At 40.9% G+C, this 15496-nt stretch overlaps 1 protein-coding gene across 7 annotated transcripts in view; it reads left to right on the top strand.

Annotated features, from left to right (window-relative positions):
* The window catches only part of rab3il1 (RAB3A interacting protein like 1), a 55499-nt gene that overhangs the window by 775 nt on the left and 39228 nt on the right, over positions 1-15496 (top strand). Inside the window, exon 1 of one of the 7 annotated variants that reach the window (XM_033039070.1) lies at positions 12669-12783. The exons of 1 other annotated variant lie outside the window; for it this stretch is intronic. Coding sequence is in view for 4 of the 6 variants with exons in the window: in XM_033039069.1 (XP_032894960.1) it covers positions 12909-12919 (11 nt within the window). In the remaining 2 variants the exon portion in view is untranslated. Of the gene's footprint in view, positions 1-12668; positions 12920-15496 lie in introns of those variants that run through there. 5 more of the 7 variants (XM_033039069.1, XM_033039068.1, XM_033039074.1 and 2 more) reach the window with 5 other exon arrangements.

Below are 15496 nucleotides of genomic sequence, written 5' to 3'. Positions count from 1 at the left end.
TTCTGCTGTGAGCTTGGGGAATGAGAGAGGAGGAATTGGGCCCTAGGTCTTCCCAAGGATCAAATATGCTGATGGGGTCAATGTCACAGACTATGGCTTCCATTAGAGAGACCTTATTGAGTTGGAAGCGAAGTACTGTAGTAACTCAGCAGGTCAGGCATCATCTCTAGAGAACATGATTAGATGCCATTTTGGGTCGAGACCCTTCTTCACAATGTTCTCCAGAGATTCTGCCTGACCTGCAGACCTGAGTTATTCCAGCACTTTGTGTCCTTCTGTGTATTAACCAATGTCTTCAGCATTCGTAATAAGGTGGATGAGTTGAATGTGCAGATAGCTATTAACGACTATGATATCGTTGGGATCACGGAGACATGGCTCCAGGGTGACCAAGGCTGGGAGCTCAACATCCAGGGATATTCAATATTCAGGAGGGATAGACAGAAAGGGAAAGGAGGTGGGGTAGCGTTGCTGGTTAGAGAGCAGATTAACGCAATAGAAAGGAAGGACATTAGCTTTGAGGATGTGGAATCGATATGGGTAGAGCTGCGAAACACTAAGGGGCAGAAAACGCTAGTGGGAGTTGTGTACAGGCCACCTAACAATAGTACTGGAGTTGGGGATGGCATCAAACAGGAAATTAGAAATGCGTGCAACAAAGGTAAAACAGTTATAATGGGTGACTTCAATATACATATAGATTGGGTGAATCAAATTGGCAAGGGTGCTGAGGAAGAGGATTTCTTGGAATGTATGCGGGATAGTTTTCTAAACCAACATGTAGAGGAACCAACGAGAGAGCAGGCTATTCTAGACTGGGTATTGAGTAATGAGGAAGGGTTAGTTAGCAGTCTTGTTGTGCGTGGCCCCTTGGGCAAGAGTGACCATAATATGGTTGAGTTCTTCATTAGGATGGAGAGTGACATCGTTAATTCAGAAACAAGGGTCCTGAACTTAAAGAAAGGTAACTTTGAGGGTATGAGATGTGAATTGGCCAAGATAGACTGGCGATTGATTCTTAATGGGTTGACGGTGGATATGCAACGGAAGGCATTTAAAGACTGCATGGATGAACTACAACAATTGTTCATCCCAGTTTGGCAAAAAAATAAATCAGGGAAGGTAGTGCATCCGTGGATAACAAGGGAAATCAGGGATAGTATCAAAACAAAAGATGAAGCATACAAATTAGCCAGAAAAAGCAGCCTACCAGAGGACTGTGAGAAATTCAGAGACCAGCAGAGGAGGACAAAGGGCTTAATTAGGAAAGGGAAAATAGATTCTGGACTGATATTTTTGAAATAACTTCAGAAGTTATTAATACAAAACTGGACCCAGACACAAAATTAATAATACTTGGAATATCAGAACAAAGCTTAACACTCACAACAAACCAAAGAAATTTCCTCAACTACAGTATAATAACCGGAAAAAAATTAATATTAAAATTTTGGAAAGGCCCTACAACCCCCACAATTAAAATGTGGATTACGGAAATGTCGGAGACCCTATACTTAGAAAGAATTAGACTTGTCTTAATTGACAAACAAGATCTTTTCCTTAAAATTTGGGCTCCATTCATTAACTATCTGAAGGGATAGATTGGCACAGCACGAGGACCCAACTGAAACTTGAACTCAGGAATAGATGAAAAGCTATACTTTATAACCTACGAACCTATCTCCATTGATGTATTACAGGTAACCCATTCCACCTCCCTTGTTTTTCTGTTGTGTTTTTTTTTTTTTTTTTTTCTTTCTTTTTTATTTGTAACTTTCTACCCTCTCTTTTTCCCTCTTTCTATAAAAAATAAAAACACTAGAAGCAGAAGTAATTGATAATGGAAAATTTTAATAATGTATGACTGATGTATATGAAAAGTTTTTTTACTATAATATGTAACTACATTTTATAATATGTCTACTTCTAATAAATAAATAAAAAAATAAAAAAAAAGATTATGAAAGAAAACTGGCAGGGAACATAAAAACTGACTGCAAAAGCTTTTATAGATATGTGAAGAGAAAAAGATTAGTTAAAACAAATGTAGGTCCCTTGCAGTCAGAAACGGGTGAATTGATCATGGGGAACAAGGACATGGCAGACCGATTGAATAACTACTTTGGTTTTGTCTTCACTAAGGAAGGCATAAATAATCTGCTGGAAATAGCAGGGGACCGGGGGTCAAATGAGATGGAGGAACTGAGTGAAATCCAGGTTAGCCGGGAAGTGGTGTTAGGTAAATTGAATGGATTAAAGGCCGATAAATCCCCAGGGCCAGATAGGCTGCATCCTAGAGTACTTAAGGAAGTAGCCCCAGAAATAGTGGATGCATTAGTGATAATTTTTCAAAACTCTTTAGATTCTGGAGTAGTTCCTGAGGATTGGAATGTAGCTAATGTAACACCACTTTTTTAAAAAGGGAGGGAGAGAGAAAACGGGGAATTACAGACCAGTTAGTCTAACGTCAGTAGTGGGGAAACTGCTAGAATCAGTTATTAAAGATGGGATAGCAGCACATTTGGAAAGTGGTGAAATCATTGGACAAAGTCAGCATGGATTTATGAAGGGTAAATCATGTCTGACGAATCTTATAGAATTTTTCGAGGATGTAACTAGTAGATTGGATAAGGGAGAACCAGTGGATGTGTTATATCTGGACTTTCAGAAGGCTTTCGACAAGGTCCCACATAAGAGATTAGTATACAAACTTAAAGCATATGGTATTGGGGGTTCAGTATTGATGTGGATAGAGAACTGGCTGGCAGACAGGAAGCAAAGAGTAGGAGTAAATGGGTCCTTTTCACAATGGCAGGCAGTGACTAGTGGGGTACCACAAGGCTCAGTTCTGGGACCCCAGCTATTTACGATATATATTAATGATTTGGACGAGGGAATTGAATGCAACATCTCCAAGTTTGCGGATGACACGAAGCTGGGGGGCAGCGTTAGCTGTGAGGAGGATGCTAGGAGGCTGCAAGGTGACTTGGATAGGCTGGGTGAGTGGGCAAATGCATGGCAGATGCAGTATAATGTGGATAAATGTGAGGTTATCCACTTTGGTGGCAAAAACAGGAAAGTAGATTATTATCTGAATGGTGGCCGATTAGGAAAGGGGGAGATGCAAAGAGACCTGGGTGTCATGGTACACCAGTCATTAAAAGTAGGCATGCAGGTGCAGCAGGCAGTGAAGAAGGCGAATGGTATGTTAGCATTCATAGCAAAAGGATTTGAGTATAGGAGCAGGGAGGTTCTACTGCAGTTGTACAGGGTCTTGGTGAGACCACACCTGGAGTATTGCGTACAGTTTTGGTCTCCTAATCTGAGGAAAGACATTCTTGCCATAGAGGGAGTACAGAGAAGGTTCACCAGACTGATTCCTGGGATGTCAGGACTTTCATATGAAGAAAGACTGGATAGACTCGGTTTGTACTCGCTAGAATTTAGAAGATTGAGGGGGGATCTTATAGAAACGTACAAAATTCTTAAGGGGTTGGACAGGCTAGATGCAGGAAGATTGTTCCCAATGTTGGGGAAGTCCAGAACAAGGGGTCACAGTTTAAGGATAAAGGGGAAATCTTTTAGGACCGAGATGAGGAAAACATTTTTCACACAGAGAGTGGTGAATCTGTGGAATTCTCTCCCGCAGAAGGTAGTTGAGGCCAGTTCATTGGCTATATTTAAGAGGGAGTTAGATGTGGCCCTTGTGGCTAAAGGGATCAGGGGGTATGGAGAGAAGGCAGGTACAGGATACTGAGTTGGATGATCAGCCATGATCATATTGAATGGCGGTGCAGGCTCGAAGGGCCGAATGGCCTACTCCTGCACCTATTTTCTATGTTTCTATGTTTCAGTTCTTTTTTTCTACCTTATTGAATAGTATGGATCAGGCACTGGGTTTGTGATGGCTGACCTGGGTGACATGCTGAGTGTTTCTAGCTTTGTGCATTTATATTTCGGATTTTCAGCCTTCATGATATCTTGATTTTAACCAATACTCATTTGTTCTAATTCAAATGACTGGGTCACATTAACTTGTCATAATTCACTAAGTTTTGGCCTGCAGCCTACATAAATATCTCATACAGTGGACGGCAAGTTCTTTTCAGATATCCTTATCTGCTCCCCTGCAAATAAGCTTGTTCAGAATCCTTTGTGTTGTGACCATTACTGTGAAGTGGAAAATTGCTTTAAACAAATAAGGTTGTGAAAGTTCAACTTTAAAAGAGAAATGTAGTTTGATAAATACTGCATTCTAAATGCTGTGAAGCAAGATAATTTCAATTATCAGTATTTGAGTTCTCTTTCTTTGCTTTCACTGCTGGTTCTGTTCTAATGATCAAGTGGTTAGAAGGACATAATATTGAACTGTGCAGTTCAGGTTGTTCTTATTTTCTTTCTGATCTCCTTTGAGTTAGCTAAACTCACCAAGCAATGCTTCTCAAATGACAACTCCCTCTTGAGCAAAGTAGTAAAAATAAATAGGCCAGATTTCTTACTACCATAGTGGATAATTGTACATTTGCCAGCTGAGAACAAGTTTGAGATTTCCTGGTAAGACGCCTCCGTTGCCATGCTGTGAGAATGGAGAGGTTGAGAAGGAGTTTCTTCCCAGAGGCCATTAGGAATGTAAACTCCTATCTCACCAAGGACTAAAACTTTACTGTACCACTCTACTGCTTTTTAAAAAATTGCTGTTTTTTTTCCTTTTTCCTTCCGCCCACAATATTTAATATGAAAAAGAATATGTGATTCTGTTACATTCTGTTTGTAGTTTGTTTGGTTGTTTGTTTGTTTGTCTTTTTGCACAAAGTCCGCGAGCATTGCCACTTTTCATTTCACTGCACATCTCGTATGTGTATGTGACGAATAAACTTGACTTGACGAGATTTCCCTGTTTCAAGATAGATATGGACAAGGAAATCATTTGGGTGATATTAAGCTGAAAATACTTAGCTGGTCAGGCAGCATCTGTGGAAAAATCCCAACGAGGTTTGGAGTTCCTTGCCTCAAAGTTGCTGGTAAACTGCCACTATCTCACATGTGTTCCAGCATGGGCCTTGTGGTGCTGTATTCCACTTGGAATATACGCCACGTTTCAGCATGGCTAAGGGCAACACATGGGCTGCTATCAGGAGGACTAACTGAACAACTTTGAAAACTGATGATTGCAAGCATTAAAAAAAGGGACAGGTTAACAAAACATTAAAAGATAATTTACTTTACATGATAAATTTTAATCTGCAATTTGAGAGGGAGAAGGTGATATCGGATGTGTCGGTATTGCAGCTGGGCAAATGGGACGACAGAGGCATGAGGGAGGAGCTGGCAAAAGTTGACTGGAAAGGGACCTAGCAGAGATGACGGTGGAACAGCAATGGCAGGAATTTCTGGGAATAATCTGGAAGATGCAGGATCTTTTCATTCCAAATAGGAAGAAAGATGCGCCTGTGGCTGACAAGGGAAGTTAAGGACAGTTTAAAACAAAAAGACAAGGCATATAACACAGCAAAGATTAGTGGGAAGCCAGAGGAAGCCAGAGCCTTTAAAGAACACCAGAGGGTAACTAAAAGGACAATACTGGGAGTAAAGATGAAATACGAAGGTAAGCTAGCCAATAATATAAAAAGAGGATAACATGAGTTTCTTCAGATATAAAGAGCAAGAAAGAGGCAAGAGTGGACGTTGGACCGCTGGAATAAAGAAATGGCAGAGGAGTTGAATAACTTTTTTGCATCAGTCTTCACAGTGGAAGACACCAGCAACGTGCCTGAAATTCAAGAGTCATGGGGTGGAAGTTAGTGGAGTGGCTATTACTAGGGAGAAGGTGCTTGGGAAGCTGAAAGGGCTGATGGTGGATAAGTCACCTGGGCCGGATGGACTGCACCCTAGGGTTCTGAAAGAGTTGTCTTTAGCAACCGTAGAGGCATTGGTAGTGATATTTCATGAACCACTAGTGGTTCCAGATGATTGGAAAATTCCCAATATTACCCCGCTGCACAAAAAGGGAGCAAGGCAGAATAGTGGGAAATATAGGCTGTTTAGTCTGACCGATGGTTGGTAAGATTTTAGACTCCATTGTAAAGGATGAGATTACGGGTTCTTAGAAGTTCACGATAAAATAGGCCGAAATCAGCATGGCTTTGTGAAGGAGAGGTCTTGCAAATTTGCTGGAATTCTTTGAAGAAGTAAATAGCAGAGAGTCAGTAGATTTTCAGAAAGCCTTTGATAAGGTGCCACATGTTATGCTGCTTATGAAGGTGAGAGCCCATGATATGAAGAGGCGGATACCAGCATGGATAGCAGGTTGGCTGGATGGCAGAAGATAAAGTGTGGCACTAAAGATGGCTTTTTCTGGTTGGCTGCCAGTGGCTAGTGGAGTTCTGCAGGGGTCGGTGCTGGGGCTGCTGCTCTTTATGTTGTAGATTAATAATTTGGACGAGGGGATTGAAGGCTTTGTGGCAAAGTTTGTGGATGATACGACAAAAGGTGGAGGGGCAGGTAGTGCAGCGAAAGCAGGGACTCTGCAGAAGGATTTGGACAACTTGGAAGAGTGGGCAGAGAAGTGGCAGATGGAATATAGTGTAGCAAAGTGTGGAGTCATGCAATTTAGTAGTAGGAATAACAGGGTAGACTATTTTCTGAATTGAATTGAATTGAATACATTTTATTAGCCAAATATGTGTACATACAAAGAATTTGCCTTGGTGCTTTGCTCACAAGTAATAACACGATATGCAGTAGACAATTAAAAATAAAACATGTGAAGAATGAAATAAAATTAATGCATTATTTTGCCGAATAATTTATTCAACATAATGTTCACCCTCCAGCCAAGTTGGTGAGCAGCTGCTCTTTTGGAGACGAGGAAGTTGACATGAAGGTGTCAGCAAGCAGCTCTTGGCCAAGGTGGTTTGGGCTCAGACTTCAAACTCGGAATGTGAGGATCTGGAGTATGGCACACATTACAATGCAAGATGTTGTGAAACCTCCTTTCAGTCTTTACACACGGCTTCCACAGTTTAACATTGTACATGGTCAAAATGCTCAGTGCCTGACTGGATGCTCCTTTTAGAGTGGTCATGGTCCAGATTTTCTCATGACTCCAAGGAACCCAGCTTTAAATAATAAATCTTATTATCCTCAGCTAGCTTTCTTAATCATAAATGGGATTAATGTTCAATTGCTGTAAATTCCCCATATTTTAATTTTGGCAGGCAAGCATGGATTGCAGTGGGGGTATTCTGAGCTCATAGACTCCTTCTTATAAATACCTGGTGTTTTTGTACAAATACTTTTAGTATAGAGGCTGCTGGACCAGTATTGTTTTCATGTTGATTACTAATATTCTCACCTCTCACCCAAGTGTAGTAATTTGGCAGGTTATTCATTCCCTTCAACACTAATGTTGCTGTCGCCTTAAAGGCAAGTTTATAGGAGACCTTGGAATTTTGTTATACTCAGTAAGGCAAATGATTGAGATTTAACATTTTACAATTGGCCATGAACTAACATGAGTATGGATTGGATATTTGTCAGTTACAAGTGGTTTATTGCTGCCATCATTTCAGATTGTCCAGATGTATTTGTTTTTCCTGATTCTCTCCCCAGAACCTGAAGTTTTTGCTCTTCAGAAGGCTTTTTCTTTAGACAAAAGACAATAGACAATAGGTGCAGGAGTGGGCCATTCGGCCTTCGAGCCAGCACCACCATTCAATGTGATCATGGGTGATCATCCACAATCAGTACCCCGTTCCTGCCTTCTCCCCATACCCCCTATATTTAAGAACCCTATCAAGCTCTCTTGAAAGAACCGGCCTCCAACGCTCTCTGAGGCAGAGATTTCCACAGACTCACAACTCTCTGTAGGGATGTCACAAAAATTGGGAAAGTTAAAAATCAAGCCTGTAATTTATCCCATCAGATAAAGCATAAAAAAAACTTTAATTTGATAACCAATTCACTTTCATATCTTCAGTATAAAAAATAATTATGGTCATTTTCATACTCGGAAATTAGCATCTTGTTCCCTATTGTTTTTCCATTAACTTAACACAAAAGCTGTGATGAGAGCAAGAGCCGTTTACACAGACATGTGTTCAAAATCCTCAAACATCCACTCTCAAAATAATCAAAATCATTATTTTTTGCAGTCATGTCATAAGAACATCTAAATTATCCGTATTTTGTGTAATTGTCTATCCATGATCGATATTTTCATACTAAATATCTGACTAAAAACTTCCACAGTACATACAGATATTGGGGCCAAAATAACTTATTTCACATCATCAGATTAAAATGAAATGACACAAAAAACTAGATAAATAAAATGTTAAATAAACATCCTACATACCTTTTGTTTTGTCCTGAAATTGATTCTGTGATTTTGAAGGTGTTGGTTGAGCCCGACTTTCAAATCCAGCGATCCAATAGACCAGCAACGTTTTGAAAAAAAAAACGTGAACGGGATGACAGAACGAGATTTCTTCTACGTCATAAGCTTGTCGTACGTGGAAATCCCTCCATGACAACCAATGAAAAACCTGCATTTTACTCACCCCCCCCACCTACAACCTCTCGGGTTGCACGCACTGGCAGTGGGCAGATCTAGAGCGCCACTGATCGCGGGGATTGTAACATTACTACTCTCTGTGTGAAAAAGTGTTTCCTCATCTCTGTTCTAAATGCCTTACTCCTTATTCTTAAACTGTGGCCCACGGTTCTGGACTCTCCCAACATCGAGAACATGTTTCCTGCCTCTAGCGGGTCCAAACCTTTAATAATCTTATGTTTCAATAAGATCCCCTCTCGTCCTTCTAAATTCCAGAGTATACAAGCCTAGCTGCTCCATTCCCTCAGCATCTGACAGTCCCGCCATCCTGGGAATTAACCTTGTGAACCTATGATGCACTCCCTCAAATTAGGGGACCAGAACTGCACACAATACTCCTGGTGTGGTCTCACTAGGGCCCTGTACAACTGCAGAAAGACCTCTTTGCTCCTTTAGTCAACTTTGTTGTAGCTTGGTTCCAAGGTTACACAGTATGTATCTGAACACTGTGTGTGGAGATCTGCCAGTTTTCAAGACTTCAAGACCCACTACGTCTCGATATCACTTCCCAGTTTTTAATAGAATAGGAAGCTTGGCAGACTTTTGTTATCCTTAGCTAAGGGAAGGAAGCTGATTCCGCTGGCCTGGCAGGTGACATTACCAAACTTAGTATTGTCTAGGGAATAGGCTGGCATCTTTCTTGTAGTCTCTGGCTAACAATTTACCTGGTGTTTTGATTGGCAACCTAACACTTAGATCCTTTATTGCAAAGAATTATTACAAAGTAATTATGCACACTGCAAATAAACTAAATTAAAAACAGTTATGACAAAGTCTGTACAGTGATGTTGGATAGGAGTAGTTATTATATCCAGTTGTGAAAGGAAACTGATTGAATATCACTTGAATTTAAGTATACCTATTGTCAAGATTTTACTTGATGACAATGTATACTTACTATACATGTATTTCAATGTTAATTGAGATGTCAGAGGCTGTGTTTTGTCCAATTCAACTGATTGTCTAACATCACAATTTGATAGACAGTATATATAAAGTAGAAACAAGGATCTACAGCTGCTAGTTTACCCAAAAGGACATAAAGTGCTGGAGTAATTGAGCGGGTCAGGCATCATCTCTGGAGAACATGGATAGGTGACATTTCGGATCAAGACCCTTATTCAGACTCAATCAAGCAAATAAATTAGGTTGTGTATGCCATTTTGATTCCGTGACTGAGAGGAAAATTTCCAAGAAATATATGTTCACAAGGACACATCAGGTAATTCACTAGCGTGATGAAATGTAAACAAAAGCTGGTCACAAAACATTTTTGAACCGAAGAACTTCTCAGTGTAACTACACTAAAGTGTTTGTGATATGGAATTAGTTTTTCTCGATAGAATAATATATTTGAACATTTTAGACTCGCTCAAACACCAGATAACGAGAAGGGAAATTTTGTGTATTTTTACTCTGGATAGATAATAGACAATAGGTACAGGAGTAGGCCATTTGGCCCTTCAAGCCAGCACCGCCATTCAATGTGATCATGGCTGATGAATTAGATACATTTCCTCCCTCAATTTAGTATATATATATAATGTGTCAAGATGGCTAATTGAAACAACAGCAAATAAAATCCCTTCAATGGTGGGAAACCTATACATAAGTGATGATCAACAGCCAACAAGAGAATTTACTTATGTGCAGTGCTGATCCATTTTGAACCTGTTTAGCACTGGAATTTTGCAGGTGTGCCATCATATATACTGCATACGTTTACATTTTGTTTTATTGTACTACTTTATTTAAGCCACAGGCTCAACAGACTTGTAATATTGAATGGTGCAAAGCATAGCAGGTACTAATTCTTTTTGCCAACTACCCTGATCTCTCCGTGTAACTGAGTCGTATAATGGAGATCACAGGCTTGATTCTCAGCCCCTGAGTCATCAACGATGACCCTATTGGTATTATACTTGGTTTTGGAGCAATCGGGTAAAAGGAAATCAGGCAAGGTATTCCATTCCTTATCGTAATTCATGCTGGAAGTATGTGGATGTTTGGAGGAAATAAGATTCAGCCTCAATTAAATAATGTGCTAAAACTTTCCGTAAAGTCTGGCCACAGGTTGAATGGGCAGTCTGGGCAGATATCCTTGAGGTCAAGGGTGTTTTGTTTCCATCCATTTCTGAGGTAACTGATGAGGTCAATGTAGAAGCCACAGACTCCTTTACGGATGGAGCAGGAGATGCTTGATGGAGGGAGTGGATAGATAAGTTATGAGGAGATATGTGACTTCTTTTGCTGACGCAGGTCCTCTGTGTGCTTCCGATTCCAGGCATGGGTACATCTTTGGATTATTTTCTTCCTCATCCATCTAACAATCTGTTCCCTATTAGAACTTGGAGAAGAGTGTGTTGGGAAATCTGGTGTCAGGGGTGTAAATAATATGACCTGCCTAAGAAGCCAATCAAGTGTAACTCGGACCTTAATGCTGGATATGTTGGCCTTGGAGAGGATATTGATGTTGGTTTAAATACATTTGGAGGAATTTGTGAAGCCAGTGTTGTTGGTATATTTCCAGTGTCTTGAAGTGTTTGACACAAACAGTTTAGGTTTCAGAAGCAATAATTGTTGCTTTCCAGATGATTAATTTTGTGCCCGGTTTAGATTTATTATTGTGACATATATTGAAATATTATGAAAAGATTTGTTTTGCATACTATCCAATGAAATTATACTATAACTAAATATAATCAAGCCAATCTTAAGTACCATAGGTAGAGAAAAATGGATAGATACAGAGTGCTGAATATAGTTCTCGGCATTATAGTGCAACAGTTCAGAGACAAAGTCCAATGTCTCTGGGTAAGGTAAATTGTACCCTAGCTTATGAAAGGACCAGTCAAAAGCCTGAAGGTAGACAAAAATGCTGGAGAAACTCAGAGGGTAAGGCAGCATCTATGGAGCGAAGGAATAGGTAACGTTTTGGGTTGAGACCCTTCTTCAGACTAATGTGGGGGTCAAAGATACTATAGGGTGGGGGGCGGGAAGAAGAAAGGAAGAGGCGGAGACAGTAGGCTGTGGGAGAGCTGGGAAGGGGAGGGGAAGGAGGGAGAAAGCAAGGGCTACCTGAAATTGGAGAAGTCAATGTTCATACCGCTGGGGTGTAAACTGACAATGGAGAAGAAGAAGTTGTTTCGGAGTCTGGTGCTGCGCATATTCAAGCTTCTGTATCTTCTGTCCGATAGGAGTGGGGAAAAGGAATGAGCAGGGTGGGAAAGGTCTTTGATTATGTTAGCTGCTTTCCCAAGGTAGTATGAGTGTAGATAGAGTCAATTGTGGGCAATCAGATCTGTGTGATGGACTGGATTACATACACAACTGCAATTTCTTGCAGTCTCAGACAGAGATCTGAGGTCTTGGTGTTTAAATACTGTTTTCTTTATCTGACCATGGATTATGCTGGTGAATTAAAGGTGACGGTGACTTTCATCATGAATGCCCGCTTTCATTGAGAGGGAAGTGTTCCACCCATTTGTATCCTTCAGCAAAAGAGGCGACGATGTCTTGGGGCACATGCAAACGCAAGCACTCTCTGCAGCTAATATACTATCACCGAGGTTTGAGTAATCGCCCTCGGAGTGCCTGTACCATTGCATGCAGCCGCGAGCGATAATGCATTCAAGAAAGATAGTGAAAATGGGTGATTCTTGGAATGAATTACTTCTGGTCTCTAAAGTGAAATAAAAGGGGTTCCATTTCTGTTTTTCTCTTTCCTGCTGAATTGATCTGGTGCCGAATGTCTGAAGTAAATTATTAAATGAGTCAGAAAATGTTGACAGGCTAAAAGTTTAATAAAGTTTGAAGCTCTAGAGACACTGGCTGGGCACCTCCCAGTATTTTTCAGACAGCCGGAAGATGGTGTCAGTTTTATTTGGAAAGGAAAGCCTCCTCTCTCGGGCATCCTGGCTGAAAGTAAGCAGTTTTTAATCAGATGTTTTCTATCATTGCTCTCAGTCAGCTGGAGTTGCTTGTCTGCCTGTGTGTCATATGATGCTAGAGGGAGGGTCACATGTTGTACTTATTCAAGAGAGAGCGAGTGAATTAGCTGCATGTGGTCACGTGATACTGAGTCTCGGCTGCTGAGCTGTTCCTGTTCGTGCCTTGTGCTGTAGAATGCAGTGAAGTGGAGAGAGAGAGAATCCTAATAGCACAGCTGGGTAAGGTTCCCCAGTATTTTAATGCCAGGAGTTGGCATCTCGGCCCTTTTTGTGTAATGGAATCACAGCTGCAACCCATAGCAGTGGATAGTTAGGTAAGCAGGAGAGAGGGGATCGCTGCTGGCATGTGGAAACGGTAAGTCTGAGCCTTTTCAACTTGCAGCTTCTTTCCTGTGCTGGCAGCAGGGAAGCTAATGCCGTCACTAGTTTTAATGCAGACTCGCACGGTCTCTGACAGGAAATCTATTGGGGGGGAGAGAGCAGGCATCGAGGGGGCTCAGGCTTTCAGGGAGCTTAAGACAAGTAGGATGAGAAACTAGCCTGATGTGCTGTGTTTGTATTTATGTTTTATTAAATACTCAAAATCCTTATGTTGTACCCTATTGTTATTGTTAATAGTGATTGTAAATTACTATTTAGTGATTCACTGCAGAGTGAAAGTATAAATTAGATGCTAATTTGTGACTTGTAATGAAAAGTTGTTCTTCTCATGCCTGCTGATGTGCATAACCACACACAGAGATACGAAGAGTAAAGATTTGAACGTTAAAAAACTCAAGGGAGAAAAGGGCATTCAGACGAATGCATTCCCTCTCAACAGAGGAACACTGATCTTGTCTAATGCCACATAGTGTTGATTTGACTGTTCCTTGTTTAAAGGAGAAGGAGAAATCGTTGCTCTCAGACAATGAACAGTGCACTCCTCATCAGTCTCTGCACTGAGCATGCTTATAGTTTATGTTGGGGTATACTTTCCTCCATTTTCTCCTCTTCCTCCTTGATGTCATTGCTTACTGTAAGAATGCAGATTTGGGAGCAACAAACACCATCCTGTATCATGGGCAAAGGGTCATCCTTCATGCGTGAGTCCAGACAATGAAGCTTAGCAGACTATCCAACTATAAAAGCATGGAGAAACTCAGCGGGTGAGGCAGCATCTTTGGAGCATAGATCCATATGCTCCATAGATATAGAGCATATGCTCCATAGATGCTGCCTCACCCGCTGAGTTTCTCCAGCATTTTTGTCTACCTTCGATTTTTCCAGCATCTGCAGTTCTTTCTTAAACTATAAAAGCATTGTTGCTGAGCCCCTTCCTGCCTTCATTTGTTTTCATCTTCCAGAGTAGAAAGTGATCAGGGGCAGAAAGACAAAATTATTTTTCTCCTTTTTAAACCAGCCAGATATCAATTTAGAATTACTGATGTTACGCTGACTGAGATCAGCCAGTTCACCATTGCCTAAGGACCAAACCTAAGACCTTCTCGTCCCTGCACTGCATTTTGTAAAGCGTTCCCTGACCAAAGGATAGGCCACCTCCTACCTCAGTTACTCTTGTGGCATGTGTCATTATTTAGATTGCTTTTCATCCTATGGTTTGTTATAATGCTAAGAAGATCCACAAATACTTTTTTAACTGTTAATGCAAATATGATTTTTGAATGAGTGCGCTCCTTGTAAAGACAGTAAACCTCAACTTTTATTTCCAAGTACCATAAGCAGTCACTATATTGAAATGTGTAGAAAGGAACTGTAGATGGTGGTTTATACCGAGGATTGACACAAAGTGCAGGAGTAACTCAGCAGGTCATGCAGGATTTCTGGAGAAAAAGGATGGGTGACATTTTGGGTTGGACTGAGTCTGAAGAAGGGTTCTGACCTGAAACATCACCCATCCTTTTTCTCCAGCAAAGCTGCCTGATCCATTGAGTTACTCCAGCACTTTGTGTATATTTTCACTATATTGAAATGTGTCTTTAGGGTCACGTATCGCTTTCAACAGTTCTGGAACTGATTTTAGACCAAAGAGTTGTGACCCAAAACATCACCCATCCATGTTTTCTAGAGATGCTGCCTGACCTGCTGAGTTACTCCAACACTTTGTGTTCTACGCAAGATTCCAGCATTTGCAATCTGTAGTTTAGTTTAGAGATACAGCGTGGAAACGGGCCTTTTGACCAACTAAGCCTGCGCCGACAAATGATAGCCCATACACTAGTTCTGTCTTACACACTGAGAAGCTAATGAAACTACAAACTTCTTGGGAGTGTGGGGGGAGACTAGAGCACTCGGCGAAAACTCAGGTTGTCACAGAAAGAACGTACAAACTCCGTACAGACAGCACCCGTAGTCTGGATCGAACCTGGGTCTTTGGTGCTGCAAGGCAGCAACTCTACTGCTGTGCCACTGCCACCCCGATCTCTTGTGTCTCAAGGAATTTTAAAAGTTTGACCCATCCCTTACCCAAGTCTGAATTCTAAGATTGGTCATTATCCAGTTAACCCAGCAAGAGAAGATCTTCAGGAATGGGAATAGTTTGAGTGGTGGCTTGAGACGGTCACTTGAGACCAATAGCTGCAGAACTATATTTCCACAAATAATCTGTATATTCAGGGGAGGAGGGGAAGGGACACAATTAGTGTGGGTGTAAAATGTGTAACAGAATCTGGATCACAGAATGTTTGGATCTTTCACATCTGTGATCCAGGTATTTAAACAGCTTAGACCACAAATTGAAAGTTCAGTGTCTGTGCTAATAAAAAGCTTTGCACAGTCCAAACACAGTTATCAGCAATCCTTCTTCATAAACAGGCAAAAACTTACAGTACTTAGGAATCTGTATTTGAGACCACATTATGATGGTGTGACAAATAGAGGAAATGTATTTCCAAGAGTCAGTTGAGGCCAGTAGTTGGGTTGGAGGTAAAGAGAA

The sequence above is a fragment of the Amblyraja radiata genome, chromosome 20 (assembly GCF_010909765.2).
Source record: "Amblyraja radiata isolate CabotCenter1 chromosome 20, sAmbRad1.1.pri, whole genome shotgun sequence".
NCBI classification, from domain to species: domain Eukaryota; kingdom Metazoa; phylum Chordata; class Chondrichthyes; order Rajiformes; family Rajidae; genus Amblyraja; species Amblyraja radiata.
This window is presented reverse-complemented; position numbering and strand designations above follow the sequence as displayed.